We start from the raw sequence: 18,916 nt of genomic DNA, 5'->3' as shown, positions 1-18,916 counted from the left end.
GGTGTCTCAAGGACCAACATCAAGGCATCCATGGCTCCATGGTTTCAGCCCCACTCAATTCATTCCCTTCTTAAGCAACACACTTTGTTATTTATCCTGTTTTTAGATACTGGGGCTTTACATAAGATTTCTTTAATTAATAAAAGAAATTCAGGTGCTTTTTTAAAAAGTTCAGAAACTACTAGAAGTCCTCCAAGATCCCTTCTAAGGCTAACATACAATGATTTTATATATGGGAATAAAGAAATTACAGCCACTAGGAAGATCCTTAAAGAACGAAAGGTTTTTACAGCCTTGATAGTTGTTAAAGAGAACTGGAAGGAGAAAAGGCACCTCCAAAATCTGCTGTTGAAATGATAGGAACGAGAAGAGCTGGGAGAAGCTCAGCTGCTATACACTGCTGCTAAGAGACATCAATGTGACAGAACTCAAACTTACACAGCAGGTATAGGCAAACACTGGCTTGTACGTCAAGAAGATAGATGCCATAATACATGTTTATTCACATGCCCAGGTGGAATTATATAACCAATCAACTAGTTACCAAGTGTCTGTGTGCAATCTAGTTAACCTTTTTGAAATGCTAGACCTATTAAACCTTTAGTTTACATTCATTTTAAAAAAGAGAGGGAGGCAGCATTGACCAAAGAATCCTCTATGGCCTAGAGCTTATTAGTTTATTACCAACTAAATATGACGTTTTATAAGTGCTTTATCAAAAAATCCTCCATTAATCGGTTCTACGGTAGAATATACTGAAAGAATAAAGATGCAAGAAGAGTAAATTCAGGAATATTCAGAAAGAAGGGTAAGAGAAGGGACTTGCCCTACCATCAATTACAATATATTAGAAAGCAAACCAATGTAAAAATAAGAGCATTGCAGTAATCAACAGTCACAGCATGGAACAGAGCTTGAAGGAGAATTAGAATCAGGAGAAAAAGATAAACAGCATTGTTTAACAACAGGGATATGTTCTGAGAGATGTGCCGTTAGACGATTCTGTCATTGTGCTAACATCACAGAGGGTACTCACACAAACCCACATGGTATAGCCTACTACACACCTTGCTATACGGTACTAATCTTAGGGGATCACCATTGTATATGCAGTTCGTAACAGAATGAAGCACTGTTATGCGGCACATAACTATATTATTCAATAAATGATATAAATGGACAAATGGCTAGCCATTTGCGATAAAAAAAAATTCAGTGGGCTCCAACAGAGAAGGATGGTGTCCTTGATGGAAAGAAGTCAACAAATACAGCCACAGATATAGTTTCTTTAACAGCAGATGATACTGAAAAAATAGGGCCACACAAAGCAGAATTCAGGGTAGCAGGCTCCCAGGAGGCTTCTCAGGTCAGCCACACTCCCCATGAGAACACAAAGATGACTATACCATTCTCCTGGCGAGAGAAGCACGCACCCTCTCGTTCTTGGGGAGTCTTTGCGCCCCACTGGACTCTCCTGACTGTCCAAGAGACTCTGGCCATATGCCTGGTGCTCACCAGTTCTAAATAACTTGTTCAAAACAGCTCCAGGACTTTTCCACATGTTTACTGCAACGCAAGGTAAACTGCAGATCAACTTCCCAGGCTTCCCAGAGATGTGACTCTCCCCTGGCAGGACCAGGCCTCAGTCTGCCTAAAGACTCCTCCTACAGACTCCCACTTCACTTCTTATATCAGATAACTTCCAGCCAGACCAAAGATTCAAATATAAGAATATTGGCTATAACAGTCCTAATGTAAAAAATTAAATTAAATTAAATTAAAAATCTGAGAAAAGCATAAAAAACACCACATTTGAAAAATAGGCTTGAGGCCCACCCGGTGGCAGAGTGGTTAAGTTTGCACACTCCGCTTCAGCGGCCCAGGGTTTCGCAGGTTTGGATCCTGGGCGCGGACATGGCACCGCTCATTAGGCCATGTTGAGACGGCATCACACATGCCACAACTAGAAGGACCCACAACTAAAATATACAACTGTGTACTGGGGGGATTTGGGGAGAAAAAGCAATTAAAAAAAAAAAGAAAGAAAGAAAAATAGGCAAAGGATATGAAGATAATTCCAAGAGGGCCAAATACAACAGGGCAAATATATGCATGCAAAGATGCCATAATCCTAAATTAACTAAACAAATGCATTTCTAAACCACAAAAAAAAGAGGGAGAGAAATCAATTCAATAAAATTCAAGGGCACACACATGTTACCTACAAGACACATGTTACCCACCTGCCTTTGGTGCATAGCCCAAATACATAGGTGAATTAGCAAACAGCAGGGCTCAAGCATATGTTTACGACTTGCAGTATGTAAATACCTGCTGTCAGGTATCATTCTAACAGGCTGGACTCTGAATCAAAAAGCTAACTGTACTTATATAATTTTGACCTGCTCAAAATTAATTCCATTAAATGTGTAAGATGAAATTAGAGCACTTTCATAAAGGGTTGCTAACAAGAAGAAGACAGGAAAGGAAAAAAGTCTCCATGAATACTTGAATCATTTTTAAGTCCAAGCTAAAATTGATGAGCCAAATGTGAGACCTTCTTAAAAACTGCAATAGTGATGAACCAAACTCTCGGGATACCGTAAGGATTTTTAAAAAGGAATACTGATTATACAGAATGAAAAGAAAGACAGCATAAGCACCAAACACACATAACCACGTGAACAATGAATGATAAGGAAAACCACTAGAAAATTATAGCTTTCTTTAAAAATGTATTTAGTTGACAGTGCCAGCAGATGGCATTACACTCAAGACAGAATCCTTTACTAACCTATTTGACGCACCCACTGTAAGGGAAAATTGGACAAAAATGATTTGGTTATATAATGGAAAGATTTTTGAATCAATTTTCTTAGTCAGCAATAGGTTTCTTATACATTATGTATTCTGCTGTGGTCCCCGATCCCTGGCTAAAATTATATGATTGTTGTTTCTAATAAACATAGTCCAACTTCAGGCACAGGTTCTCTTTACGCTGTAGTACTACCATAGCTTCAATCCAAACTATCAAATTAACCTTGACTGCTTCCAACAAATTTTAGACTAGGAAAATAATCATCACCTTCCAGCTTCTTTAAAAACTGGTTTTCACTTCATTTTCTTCTAGCATTAATCCATATGTATACACATATTTGTAACAATTACATAAATTTGGTATACTTTTTTTTCCACAGACATTTGATGAACAAATGCCAATATGTCTATTTTTCTCCATCTCCTATCTTTTTAAAAATAAATTTTAATTTTAGAATTCTTATTTAGGGTAGTTTAAGATTTACAAAACCAATGCAGAGTTCCCATATTTCACAATCCAGTTTCCTCCATTGTTAACATCTAACATCAGTATGGTACATTTGTTACAATTAATGAACCAATAATGATACATTATTATTAACTGAAGACTATACTTTATTCAGATTTCCTTAGTTTTTACATAATGTCCTTCTTGTGTTCCAGGATATCATCTAGGATATCATATTTAAGTTGGCATGACTCCCTAGGCTCCTCTTGGCTATGACAATTTCTCGGATCTTCCTTGTTTTTGATGACCTTGACAGTTCTGGAAATAGTCAGGTATTTTGTAGAATGACCTTCAACTGGGACATGCCTGATGTTTTTTTCATTACTAAACTGGAGTTGTGTTTTTATGAGGAAGTGTTTTTTAATTTAGCTTAATTTTGAAAATCTCTTTCAACACTGCTATACAATCTTTATTTGCCCAAATGTTTATATATTTTCACAGTCTGTAATCATAGTACTCATATTTTTTACATTCTTCCCTTTTACATTTCTTCATGCCATTACACATAGTTTTTATAAGTACTGTTTTTAACCATTGCAAAATATTAAACTGATATATTGAAACATACTGGAATATTTCCCAATCACTGAACATTCAAGTTATTCTTAGATTTCCTAACTAAACTCAGACATTGTTTCTTAGGCATTCCTCTTATACGTCCTCCCCTAACATTCCCTTCACCATCAGACTGTGAGCTACGACAGGGCAAGAGCCCTATCTTGACCATGTGTTCTCCCAGTGCATGGCACACACAGGGCTTGGTAACATTAGTGCCATTAAACGAAATGAAAAAACGGATAGATTTTCCTACTAAAAACACTTCAACTCATTTAACATTTCTTCTTTTCAACTGGAGGAAGCTTCCTGGAGAGGGATTCTTAAAGGGTATGAATGTTTTTATGGTTCTTGATACAGTATCTAAATTGTTTTGCAAAAGGATTATATTTGTAATCCCATCAGCAATATATGACCAACCATCTCTCCATAAACTCACTGGCACTAGGTGTTATTTTTAATTCTCCTCTAACTTAAATAGATTAAATAATACTTGAAATTTCAACTTTAAATATATGTTCCTATTCTAGTTCGTCTTTTGAGAACTGCTTGCTCTTATCCTTTGACCATTTTATTCTATATGAGTCCTAAAATTTGTTTAATATATTTGAGTCAAATTTTTCTGTATAGAGAAGATTAGATATTAATCTTTTTCATACTGATCTAAACACTTCTGTTCCATTTTTAGAGTTATCTGTGCTTTTAATATATTTCCAGGATTACACTTTTTATAGTCACATATATTAATCTTTTTCTTGGGCTTTTTTGGTCTTGACTTTTATATTTAAAACTACTATAATCATTAGCGCTACCCATCAAACATTTCCAGTTCTCTTCCCAAGCATATGGTTGGATTGTATGCCCTTAGCCCCTTGAAAGTTGAGTCCAAGTGATTTTTTTTTTAACCAAGAGAATATGAATGAAAGAGAAATGTTGCTCTCAGATAACAGGTTTCAAGAGCCAGTATGCAACTCTTCACTTTCTCTTTCCTTCTGCTACGGAAAATGGCAACGTTCCAGAGAGCGGATAATCAGTGTGGGTCCTAAAGCAGCCATTATTCAACCCACAATGCATGTGTACTAAACCACTAACATGTAAGCCACTAAGATTTCAGGGTTGCTACTGCAGCAAAACCTAGTTTATCCTGACTAATACAACTCAGAGTTATTTGGTAAGTGGTATGCATTTGGGGATCTATGTAAACCATTTCCATTGTATTTTAGAGCTGGTTATAACTAGTATATGGCAGTACTACCAATGTTCAGATTTACGTTTGTATCTGACCACATTGTTAAAAATATAAACTATGATTTTTAACAATCTCTTTGAATAGTCTAAGAATATAATCAAATCTCCTGCAATTAAGTGTGGTCTTTCATTTCCATGGCAAATGGCATTGGCAACCACCTCAAATACAAGATTGGAAAAATTAATAATAACAATACATCCTTATTTCCTTGTATTTTTGTCCATTTTAAAAAGACAATGCCTTTATTGTTTACCCATTATATATAAAGTTGTTAAATTGTCCTTATTCAAATACATTCCAGAGAATGAATAGCACTGCATGTGGATATAAATGCCCACTTATCACACCCTTGCATTACAGAATATGTCTGACTTCGTATTTCACTTGAGATTAAGTCTCAATTTTGTCCTCCAACTATAGGATTCTGACTCACATTATTTTAATACACCTCCTAGTCGGACTAAAAATCTTACGGAAGTCATCTACTCTCCCTTCTGCCCTTCACATACACAGTCAACTCTTCTTACCAGCAACCCAATCTCAAGTCCTGGCCACATTTCCAACTAGGCCCCAGAGAGCTGGGGCAGACACAAAATGTCCCATTTCTGGAAAATTCTGAAGTAGTACCTTTTAAGTGTTGTAAGTTATTTTGTTACTTTGTTTTTTCACTGTATGAGTCACGTGCACATGTAAATTAAGTTATTTAAATTTAATTACCAAAATACAAACGTGGGTGGCAAAGAAACACTTATACATCCTAAAAGAAGGAATGCACAAATCCCATCTTCAATTGAGAATAAACAAAGGCACTTAGGCATCTAGTTCAGCAGGCAATAGAGAATCAATTGAGGAATTTTGAGCAAGGAAGTAACAGGATTAGATATGTCATTTTAAAGGATCATCTAATGATATTTCTTCCTTCTCACCACCTCCACAACATATTCTTCCTCCTTCCTGTCCTATTTACTAAAAGGCACTTCCAATTACCAAAATGTCCAAGCTAAAAACTCACTCAACCTTCACTCAGTCTCCCAAAATCAGTTACCACGTCTTACTACTACTTTTCTCAAAACAAATCCCTATCAGTCCTTTTCTGTTTTGCCTCTACAATATTCTCTCAAAAAATGGTCTGTCCACATTGCTGTTCCAATCACTCTCCTGCTTAAAATCCTTAAAATTATGCTCATATGGTAAAGTGAGAACATTTCAGCAATCCTACAAAGTCACATGACCTGGTGCGAGCTTACTTTTTCCAGTTTTAGTATCCAGCATTCCCTTCTAAGCATCCTACATGTTTACGTAAACCAATCTCCAAAAAGTCACGTCCTTTAAAAACCTCAGTATCTTTTTGCTCATGTGAGCTCTTTTGCTCAGAAGGCACACCCCACCCGCCTCAGAGTCAGTAAACTTTTACAAATCCTTCAATTCACAAGTCACACGTCACCACAGCCTTCCCTGCTTCCCTCAGGCAGAGTTAACTGTCCTGTTGTCTGTGTTCCTATTGCTATGCAAACAAATTACGCAAAACAGCCCTGTGTGATGGTATATGTGTTAGTTTCCTACTGCTGCTGTAACAGATTACCACAAATTTAGTGGCTTAAAACAACACAAATTTACCATCTTACGGTTCTGGAGGTCAGAAGTCAAAAATCAAGTACCAATACCACACGTTGTCAGCAGGCCACGCTCCCTCAGGAGGCTCTGGGAAGAGGCCATGTTTGACTCTTCCAGCCCTAGTGGCTCCTGGCATGCCTTGGCTTGTGGCAACCTCACTCCAATATTCGAGGCCAGCATCTTCAAATCTCTCTGGTCTACTTCATATATAGCCTTCCCCTCTGTGTGTTCTAATCTCCCTCGGCCTTCCTCTTATAAGGATACATGTGATTGCAATTAGGGTAATCCAGACAATCTCCCCATCTCAAGACCCTTAATTTAATCATCCCTGCAAAGACTGTTTCTCCTTCATAAGGTAATACTTACAGGTTCCAGGGATTAAGATTTGATATCTTGGGGGGGTAGGGGGGGCAATAATTCTGCCTACCATAGGATGGGAATAAAGGGGGAAAAGTGAAAAGTAGAGGCAAACCAGATTACACAAGCGGGCACTGTTTGTAGTTTTCTCTCGGCTATCAAATACCCTCAATAAGTGGCAATAAATATCAACTGCTGGCTCTCTCATGTGGGGCATTCTGAGAAATGTGAAGTTCACCCCATGGAGACAAAGACACTATTAACCAAACTTCAGTCAGACTCCTCTGAGCCCTCTTCTGAAAAAACACAAATTTCGTAACATTTTGTATGATACCATTACATACAAAAACAAAGAAATAAATGTAGTATGTATATAAAATATACATTTATATATGCTTTTACTTTCTACTATAGACCCTTCTATACTATTTAAATTTTTGACAATAATCATGTGTCACTTTTTTTTAAAGCCAAAAAACCCACGCTGGGGTTTAAATTTCTGATACCTTGAAAATTCATAGATTATTCAACAACATAGAATAAATCAGATGTTAGGATGACAGCTCAGAAAGTTTAAATTTTTATTTGGTCTGCTACGATATAGTGCTAGATTCTAGTTTGTCAAATGTTTTTTTTTCCCCAAATGTGGCCCTTTTTTGGACTTGGTTGCTTTCAGTTATCCACAGGAAAAAAAGCAGACAAATAAGGAAAAACAAGTTTAAATAATGAGAACTTATGAAAGCAAATTAATTAACTTCTTACATAAACAGCTGGAAGATCCTAGATATTTATATTGAGTGTTCAATTAGAAAGCAAGATTTCCTTAGAAAATAATGCCTGCAGTTTATTCATGATGATAGTTACAGAATTATAAATCGAGATTAATGGATATTTTTAATTACAGTGAAGGGAGATAAAATCTCCAAGGTAGATACGGGTTTAACAATGCTGTACACGCTCTCCCATAATCTTAAATTGCAGAAAGAAAGATTATAAAACAAATAAAAGCTAACTCTAATTGTGTGCTAAGTACTGTTCCAAACTAGAGACAAATCCACAGAATGAAAGCTACTGCTGACTCTAAGATGCACCACTCCTTTATGTACCACTACAAAGAAACACTGCCAACTGAGCTACATACAACACAGAGCTTTCTTCTTACCTAGGATTTTTATTTATACTAATTGAAAGATCTCTTACAGACTTATTGTGACAGACTTTCGTCATATACTACTCTTGGGATATATTAAAAGGAGATAGATAAGACAAATAAATTGGTTATGGTATTGCTAAAACATGTTCAAGATCAGACTCTTCTGAATCACTTCTCAACCTAGAGCTGTCAATATCCATATACTGTTTTTCATTACAGTATTGTTTTATGGGCCACCAAGAACACACAGAGCATTTCCTAAAAGAAGGTGTCACTATTATCTCACGGATTTTGTCTCAAGCCGCTGACACCCATTCTTCAAGTCTGATGCTGGCATTTTCTTGATCTTACCAGAGCTATCAACATTTTTCAGAAAGCAACCAAGATTCTCATTCTTTCCTCAAATGTTCCTGAAACGGACAGGTGACCGAAACGGGGGCTGCAAGTATACAATCACACCATCAGGAATCATCACAAAGACTGCACACGCGCCAGCAGGAACAACTAATCACTACCACCACCAGGCCCCACTCACCGTGAGACAAACTCCAACTTCAGAGAGATTAAAATGTAAAATATACACACGTTAAAACCTACAAAATATGGCATATTAACGCATTTAACCTCATAAGAAACCTAAGAGGTAGGTGCTATTATTTCCCCCATTTTCCACATAAGAAAACTGAAGCACCAAGAGGTTAAGTCATTTGCTCAAGATCATACAGCTACTAACAGCTGGATGTGACATTTGAACTACATTATTCTCCCTGAAAAAACCAAACAGCTCTATTAACTAAGAGAATGTGGTCTAGCAACCAATCTTTAGAAGAGATTAAAAAATAATACACAAGACAGTGGGCCTCTTCAAAAAGGCTTGAGCCTGAGGCGCCTGTAGTTAAGGCAGCAGCGCCTGCCCTCCCGTCAACCACCGCCACCGCCGCAACGTGAGAGCGTGCACCTACAGCCCCCACCACACCGAGGCTTCTCTCACTTCCTTGCAAGGGATTGATTTTACCTTACGAATTCAGACTAAGCAGGAGAAAGAAAGAAAAAGAATAGATGGAATAAAAGAAAATTTGAAAGTGAGGGTTTTTAAGGGAATTTAGTTTTATTATTTCAAGTCAAAGGGTAGCTCAAAGAAGTGGTCTTACAGCAACTGCCAAAACTGAGTCCTCTGCTAACACCTTTATTAACAAGAGCTGATAGTAACTCTGATGGAGATTTTCTATTACCTAGTAAACAATAATTTGTGTTTTGACCTATTAATTTATATGGCAGAGTATGTATGACAATTATGGGTTTGGAGTCAGAGAGTTTAGGTTCTAACACAAACTCTGCCAACTGCTAATGATGTGAATTTAGATAAATTATCTCACCCCTCACAGTCTATTTCTTAATCTGTAAACCGTTCAATAATATCTACTTGCAGAACAACTGTCAACAGTAAATGAGCAAAACATGGAAATAATCAAAATGTCCTTCAGTGGGTGAATGGATAAACAAACTGTGGTACACTCAGACAATGGAATATTATTTAGCACTAAAAAAAGCTATCAAGTCATGAAAAGACATGGAGAAACCTTAAATGCACATTACTAAGTGAAAGAAACCAATCTGAAAAGGCTTCACACTGTGTGATTCTAACTACATGACATTACGGTAAAGACAAAGCTATGGAGACAGTAAAAAGATCAGCGGTTGCCGGAGCTGGCAGGGAGGGAGGGATAAATGGCATGGATAAACAGGTGGAGCGCAGAGGATTTTTAGGGCAGTGAAAATATTCTGTATGATACTATATTAGTGGATATATGTCATTATACATTTGGCAAAACTCCGAGAATGTACACCAAAAGTGAAACCTAATGTAAACTATGGACCTTGGGTGACAACGATGTGTCGATGTAGGTTCATCTAACTGTAACATATTTACCACTTTGGTGCAGGATGTTGATGGGGGGGAGGGGAACGGGTATATGGGAATCCTCTGTAATTTCGGCTCAATTTTTCTGTAAACCTAAAACTACTCTAAAAAATAAAGTCCATTAAAAAAATAAAAATTTTCTTTAAAAAGTAAATGAGGACATTTGCAGTAACAGCTCACCAGTGCCTGGCAAATAATGTTCAATCAACTGTAACTATATCATCACTATCACACTGTGCTGCTAGAAAAAAGGAGCAACTGGATTCAAGCAGTTTGAACCTGGATTCAAATTCAGTTCCACCACTTACCAGCAAGTTACTTACCCCCTCTATGCCTCAATTTCCTTATTTGTGAAAAAGGTGTGAGAATTAAATGAATATATATGCAAAACTGTTTAGGATAGAGGCTAGCTCAAAGTTATAATTTGCTAAGTGTTAACAATTACTATTATTATCTAACAGATTGAAGAGAGAACATGAAAAGCACACAGTACAATGCCTTACATATTAAATGTCAAATTAGTTTCCCTCCTCCTCCTTAATAAAACTTTTCCCACACATCAAGGGCGTATCAGAGAGTGGGGGATAAAGTACAGGAGTGCTTATCAGAATCACCTCAGAGCTTTTTCAAAATCTACATACCACAAACCCACATACTAAATTAGAAACTTTGAGAGGTGTGTATAGAAGCATGTGTATTCTAACAAAGTTCTCTATAAGATTCTAATACACACACACATTCTGACTTCACCCAACCCATCTCCCACACAAATCCAGTTCTGATGAAGTTACTGCACACCAGCAATTAACTGTATTCAGTGCACAGAAATATCATATATTTAACCATAAATTTCTTGGAGTTTCTATGCATTGTCTAGATCAGGGGCTGGTGAACATAGCCCACAGGTCAAACCTGGCCCACCACCTGATTTTACATAAAAAGTTTTACTGGAACACAGCAGAGGCAATCATTTCCATGTTGCTTTCATACAACCACCAACGGAGCTGAGCAGCTGCTACAGAGACTATATGGGCCACAAACTTGAAAATATTTACTATCTGGCCTTTACAGAAAAAGTTTCCTAACCCCTGGTCTAGATATTCAGATAGAATGCTATTCAGTAGCTCAACTAGAACTCTTAGTGTTAAGAATGAGTTAAATGTAATTACAGCATCTCTTTTTTTAATTTATGTTTTTATTGTGGTAACATTGGTTTATAACATCATATAAATTTCAGGTGTACAAAATATTTCAACTTCTGTAGAGAGTACATCGTGTTCACTACCAAAAGTCTAGTGGCCATCCATCACTGCAAAAATGTGCCCTCCTCTTTACCCCTTTCACCCTTCTCCCACCCTCTAGGAACCACCAATCTATTTTCTGTATCTGTGTGTTTGTTGTCATTTTTTTATCTTCCACAAATGAATTGAAATCGTATGGTATTCGGCTTTCTGGCTTTCTCCATCTGACTTATTTCACTTAGCTTAACACCCGTGAGGTTCATCCATGTTGTCACAAATGACAAGATTTCATCTTTTTTAATGGCTGAGTAGTATTCCACCATGGGGGGGTGGGGGGGGAGAGAGAGAGAGAGAGATCTAACACATCTTTTTTATCCATTCATCCACTGATGGGCACTTAAGTTGCTTCCAAGTCTCAGCTATTGTGAATAACGCTGCAACGAACATAGGGGTGCATATATCTTTTCAAATTAGTGTTTTCATGTTCCTTGGATAAATATCCAGAAGTGGAAAAGCTGGAACATATGGTAGTTCTATTTTTAATTTTCTGATGAATCTCCATACTGTTTTCCATAGTGGCTGCACCAATTTACATTCCCAACAACATCTCTTAAAGTGCGGAGAAGACTGGGAACAAAGCAAATAAGCAGTTCTTTATATTAAGAGTACAGGGGACAGAAACAGTTTTGCCTGCTAGCATTCCTTTTTTAAGGACTTGTTCCTCCCCCAATTCCAAGAGATCCTGGCCAATTACAGGCCCTATCCCACGGTCACAGGAGGGGGCATATAACCTAAATCACGATAACCTGATGCCCCTTTCCAATGTGGAATAACGGAAGACAGGCAGTCCCTCTAGATAGCTGAGATTTGAGATGTATGGCAAAAAGTGCTGGCATCCAGGTCCCCGCTACACAGAAGAAAGATACTGTTCTACGTTAAGACAAAATGAAGCCAAAAGGCAGAGAAGAGGAGAGAGAGAAAACATTCTCAGCTCGGGTTCCAGTTATCTTTGAGTCCAACTGCACCCCTGCCCTCCTGAGTGTGGGTTATGTGAGCCAGCAAATTCCCTTTTTTTGCCCAAGTAAGTTTTGAAAGAGTTGGTGATATTTGCAACCCAAGGATTCTAACTAACACAACAAGCAACTCCTGTCTTCAGCTCATAGAAGGGTTTATTTACTTATCTTTTATTTTTCATGAGAATGAGAATAGTTTTGGTTACCAGTTTTGGTCATCTCTCATTAAATGTTCATAAATTTAAATTAAACAAATGTTCATAATCAGAAAGTTATTTTTAAAAACTGAACAAGGGTATAGTATAGTAACATCAGAATCAGTAGTTAGCATTTTTCACTTGATTTTTCATAGTATAAAACAATTGATAAAAAACACAAGCTATCTGACATATATACAAAAAAACCTTCAGGTACCTTTAGCGCTATCATCTCCGTCTCTTCAACACTAACCACCGATGATCAGAAAGATGAGCCTAAGACACTATAATATTCTGATTTATCAAAGAAAGACTATCATATTTAGTATGTATTAACCTTAGGAAACAGAATAAGTCATTTTGCAAATTTTCAACAACAGTTGAAAGAAAAACCAAAAATATTCTGTTTAACCCTCTATAACTCAGGAAATCAAGTTATTCACAGTATCTCCTTTACAGAAGGCTGAAGTTTCACTGTACTTTCAAATTAGCCACCTGTAGCTCGATTTTAATGAGATTTTAATAGAAGATATTATCCTACAACTGGATAATTATTACCTTGAGAGGGAATTTCACTTGCATATTTTATAATATGATATTGCCTTGAATCAATTTTTCAAACTCCAAAGTTTAAAATATCTGGTAGTTTATTCTTGAATTACCCATCTGTCATAAAATCTAATCATAATACTAGAATTAGCTGATGCTTAGAAGTAGAATTTCACATAACCCTGATACTGAAGTAACACCTTTTTGGATTATGTAGCATTTGGGGGTTCTGTTAAGAGCATACTATGTCAAGACACCTTAGCTGACTCACTCAACTACCCTACCACACCCACAGGATACTCTGTAGAGGAGAGGAGGTCTGCAGTGCGTTTTTAATTTTTAAGAAAATGCGCACACACACTCACCTTCACTTATCTTGAGGGATCTGGAGGCCTACTGTTAATCTTTTGTTATTTTGCAATGCCTTATTTTGTATTCCTCATTACTTTGCGGCCTAGCAAAGCGTCAAGATCATACTTAGATGCTCAATAAACACTCCTCATATCAAAGCACACATCTTTAAGGAAACTAAATAGTGCAAAAAAGCCTCACAATAAAGAGTCCTCTGCCTGTCTTCTCTTCAATTGCCACCAATTTTAATGATCTTCCTTAGTCAATGCCTCCCCATCTAACTTACGTATACCACCACTGCTTAAGACATTACTAACTTCTTACCACAACATTAATAGCTGACATGTATTGTGTCACTAAGTGCCAGACAGAGAACTTTATATGTATTACCTCATTCAATCTGCACAACAACCTCACGAGGTAGCTGCTATTATAATCCCATTTTAGTCTGGAAAACTGGGACACAGTTCAATAACTTGCCCAGGGCCACACAGCTAATAAGTGGCAAAACTAGGATTTGAACTCAAGCAGCCAAACACCAGCGCTCACACTTTTAACCTATATCCCTCTTGTATCCACCCACACGCAGTCCACCCTTAATAAACACTTTTGGAATAATTCTCTCAAATTATATAAAAACAGCAAAATAAAACAAAGAAATCAAAACAGTTAAATGGCATTTCTCACAACAAAATATAATTTTTGGTTCTACAGGTCAGTAATTTTCAACTTTGGCTTTGCTCTCATCCACGCGGTTACTAACTAGTTTCATTTTAATTTTATGTATATTGACTTAGTGGTTACTGTGCTCGAGGTATAGTATTTTTAAATGTAAATTACAATTATATGACCTATAGCATTTTTGCTGAATTAAAAAAAGGCATCAGATGCCAAAGACTGCTGGAAAAACATGCTTTGAAGGTAGGGTGTACCAGTAACTATCAGAAGAAGAAAAACAATTTTCAAAGTAATTTTCTGAGTTCTGAAAGCAAATGAGTTAACTTACACATGTGTACACATACATATCTCTAACTACAAAATACGTCAAAAAATAGTAATGGAAAAGGCAAAATCACTTTCACTAAAGAAAAGCTTCAAAAAATATTTAATAAAATCTGTGAAGACAGGAGACGCAGTAATACTTCAGTTTAATATTCTAAACAAAAAAATTAGACATGAATACGGACAAAATTAATGCGGAAAAAAATGTTACCATTAAAAAGAAAATGAGAAACGAGAGAAAAGGCAGTAATACAAGTTTTGAAACTGAGACAAAAAGGAAGCAAGAGATGAAAGGCCTAGATAATCTAGGCAATCCAGTCCAAAGCTCTGAGTCAGATCTTGCTGAAACAGAGAGCCCCTATAATGACACTCCAGCAGAAGGGAGTACGGTGGCCTCATTCTGGAAAGAGCTGAGACGGCTTACTGAGGATGTACTAGTGGGTGAAACGGAAGACTGCTGACAGCAAGTCAGATGGACCTGTAGACAAACACATGGTCTCTATCGTTCTGCTGAAGTCTTTCTTCTAAGCACTGTAGATGACAGGAATCTGACACTGCTTATAGGCTACACTACCAATTCAGCACTTATTTGGATTCTACGTGTTTCAAGTGTATATATCTTCCCAACTAGATCATTAACTTCTAGAGAGCAGAAGCCATCCTATGTATTTTATTTTCACCCATATAACCTAGCACAGTGCTATACTTCTGATAGACAGATGCTCAAGCCTATGGATCTTGAAAAATCACAACACACAATCAGAACATTAGAGTTTGAAGAAATCTTAAGAGATTATCTAGTCTAGTCCTAATTTTATTCTAAAGGCAAAGAAACTAAGAGTAGTTAAATGTCCACCAGCCTCAAGTCACAGAGGCAGGACTGGCACCCTAATCCCCTGATAATCGGTTCATCCATTTTATGAATACAAAAGCATAACGTGACCATGATGATATTAAGCAGTAGAACCTAGCTTCTCAGTTTGTCATCAGAGCCTGGCTCCTAACCAGTACCCCATACTGCCTCTCACTGAATTTACCACAAAAATCCGAAGTCTCAAGAGTCCAGTACAGTGCCTGACCCAAACAAGATCAACAAACGTTTAAATGACTGACTACACGAATGAATTACTTAATTAAAAAATAAGGTTCTCTCATAGCAAATACCTCTAAAAAGGTGGGTTCATTGCTCACATAATTACATAATCCCCCTAAGAAAGATTTTAGCAGAGAGCAGTTTGCATACTAAGAGGAGATTTAAGGAATGACTAATTTCTTTATCCTACAAATAATTCATTTATTCAACAAATATTTAATGAGACACTATTTTTGTGACACAATATTAAATTTGAAGAAAGAAGTAAAATAAAACTTTCTTCTGCAAGATCCTATTCCACTAAATTAAAAACCCCACAAGTTTCTAAACCATACACCAAAACCAAAATAAATGTGTAACACCTCCCTCCTTGTTCTGGTAAAGGAAAAAGAAACAACAGTAACTGAGCAGCAACAATATGCCAGTTCTTGAACCTCAACACAGAGTCTTGCCTAACCCCTTACAGTCAAGTGAACTGGCAACATCCCCATTTTCTAATGAACAAACTGAGGCTTAAGTACTCGTCTCAGGTCACTTAGCTAAGGACTACACATCCAGAATGCAAACTCAAGTCTGTCTGACCAAAAGTCTATGTTCTCTCCAAAAAGGGGTTTAAAGTACTATTATTTTATTTGTTCACCAAGGCAGAGTATGGGTTTCTTTCCAAGGGAGACTGAAAATACTGCTTAAGAACAACAAAAAGAATATATTTCTCATTTAATCCTCACAATAACCTATTAGTATTATTTCATCCCATTATTATAAAAGAAGAAGCTGGAACTCAGAGAAGCAGTTTATCCAAGAACGCACTGCAAGGAAGCAGCAGTACTCTACCACGTCTGCACCAGGTGAGAACGCAGCCCTCACCAGAGGAACCACACAGAAAGTCCTTAGCCCTCAGAGTCACGAGCATAAGACTCCAAGCATCGAAACTCATCAGATCTTGTGTTTGTTAGGTAAAAAGGAATGGAAGATATCATTTATTTCAACTTGCACTTTCAATGATGAGGAAGCCGATTTTCTAGTCATATTCTATCATATGGTAACCTAGAGACTGGTCTCTGAACTTCAAGCCTGCAGGCCATTCCGTTATACCAAGCAAGCTCTGGATTTGTTACCAGAGAAAATTATTCTTAAAGTATCAAACAATAAACTACTTCGCAAAGTAAAGCTTTACGAAAAGAGAACACTATGTTAAAACACATAGAAGCAACATTTAAGTATCTGAAACACTTTCACAGTAACAGATGAATAGACACATTCCTTAGCAACGTTTCAATGTATCATCTGCAAACTACTTTGTCTCTTGACATATTTTTAGGGCCTAAGTGTGCTCTAAAAGAGAGATGTCTCCAACGCCAGTCCTGAAAATGTTACCGCTTTGGTAAAAAAAATGTTCAAGCAGGTGCTGCCTGGAACACACATCCCTGGAGGGCAGGAGGCCTGTCAGTATTGCTCATCGCTCTGGTTCAGCTCCTAAGACAGCACCTTGCCCAAGTCAGGTGTTCAATACTTACTTACTTAACATATGAACAGAAAGGCTCACAGATCAATATAGCATGATCTCACTTTAGCAAAAAAAACAAAACAAAATAAACCCTATAAAAGTGAGGGGAAAAAAATAATATGATTATACTGTACAGTTCTGTTTGTCACAAATCCAGGGGAGCTTTTTCTATTGAGAAAAATATGGCATATTCCTAAGGAACACTCTCATCTGTTTTTGATAAGTCAAAGTGATGAATGAGAGGGTGGCTGAGTATTAATATATAATACTGGTTAAGTGTTTGTCTTTATTCACATTTTACAAAATAATATAAGCATGCTACAAGCCAAAATCCAGAAATAAAGAGAACCATCCTAATGCAGAGTAACCGGGGAGAGACTTCCATGTTTGCTCATCCTACTACAACACAAAGATTCTTCATCCCTTAACGTCGCAAAAACTACCGGAGTTCTTCAGGAAGCTCCGCCGCTGCCCCATCCGCACATCTCTGTGGATCCTTAAAAGCCGGAATGCATCAAGAACTGCTTCCAGCACCAGCTCAGCTATAAACTAAGGTAAACAAGTACAGAGTGTGACTGAGCGTGGAGCGGGGCACTGTTTACTGAGATGGGAATATACTCATGTTGTGATGCGAAACGTGTTGCACTGTCCTCCCCAGGCTCCAAAAAAGACAAAAACGGTACTCTGACAAGCTAATGTGTGAGTCGGTCTGGTCCCAAAAGTTCTGACCTGTCTTTTCAGTCGGTTAAGGACAAACGCTCAAATAAGGACATCCGACACAAGGTGCCCCGAGGTGCTGCCTAGGGCATAACCTGGAAGCACATCACTTTGTCCAAGAAACTGTGCTCGTACCCTACACTCCCCCACAGGGAGCTAAACGGGAGGAAGAGACCGTCATTCACCCGGGCGGAGGAAAGAGATGAAATCAAAACCACACGCGCCTCCTCCTCGCCCGAGAGGCTCGGGGCAGGACCCGGGGCTCAAGCGGCGGGCCCACCCCAGCGCCAGGCCCCGCCGCCGGAGCCCCGCGAGCAGCCCACCGCACCTCCGCCTCCCGGCTCGGCTGGGCCCGGGCCGGGCCCGCCCCGCTATCTCCTCCCCGTTATCCGCTCGCCGGGCCTGGATTTGCCTCCCCGCCCTCCCCAACTTCGGCCCGCTCCACTGCCCCACACGCGGAGGCCACGGCCCTCCGCGAGTCCGGGGGAGGGAGGTCGGGGGGCCGCAGGGCGAGGAAAGCGCTCGGCGCGGCGCCTCACCTCAGGATGGAGAAGGGGCACGCAGCCCGCCTCGGGCTCGTACTCGTCCGGGCCGTCCGCCATCTTGGTGTTAAATCCCTCCTCCCGCTGCATGCCGGGAGAAAGCGTTTCACCCTCGCGGGGCGCGGGCGAGGCGGAGGGCGAGCGCGAGCCCCGCCGGAGGCGACGCGGCCGCCGCCTCCTTCCCCTCGCGGCGTGACGCCCCCTCGGCCCCCTCCCCGCTCCGAGGGCGCGGGCCCTGCGCGCGTGCGCGCGAGCGGGGCGGCCGGAGCGGGGCCGCGCTCTGCGGCACGGCGCGGGCAGCGGGCGGCAGGCTGTGGGCGTGGGCGTGGGCGCCGCGCGGGGCGGGCCCGGCCGGGCAGCTGTGCGCCGCTGGCCGCCGGCCGCTGGCGGAGGCGTGCACGCGAGTGCAGAGCGCCTGAGCGCGCAGCGGAGAGCGCGGGCCGCGGCGGCGAGAGGCCCCGCCCGGGACCCGGGACCCGCCTCCGGCTCGGGGGCCGAGGCTGGGACTCTCGGGCTCGGAGGCAGACGGC

The 18,916-nt window shown here is 39.4% G+C and overlaps 1 protein-coding gene across 1 annotated transcript in view; it reads right to left on the bottom strand.

Annotated features, from left to right (window-relative positions):
• ZDHHC17 (zinc finger DHHC-type palmitoyltransferase 17) overlaps window positions 1-18,656 on the bottom strand; it is a 92,698-nt gene extending 74,042 nt beyond the window's left edge. The window contains exon 1 of the mRNA XM_070600233.1: window positions 18,384-18,656. Within this exon, the coding sequence (XP_070456334.1) occupies window positions 18,384-18,476 (93 nt within the window). The 5' untranslated portion in view covers window positions 18,477-18,656. The remainder of the gene's footprint in view (window positions 1-18,383) is intronic.
• Window positions 18,657-18,916: the final 260 nt, after the last annotated feature.

The sequence above is a fragment of the Equus przewalskii genome, chromosome 29 (genome assembly GCF_037783145.1).
Source record: "Equus przewalskii isolate Varuska chromosome 29, EquPr2, whole genome shotgun sequence".
In the NCBI taxonomy this organism is placed as follows: domain Eukaryota; kingdom Metazoa; phylum Chordata; class Mammalia; order Perissodactyla; family Equidae; genus Equus; species Equus przewalskii.
This window is presented reverse-complemented; position numbering and strand designations above follow the sequence as displayed.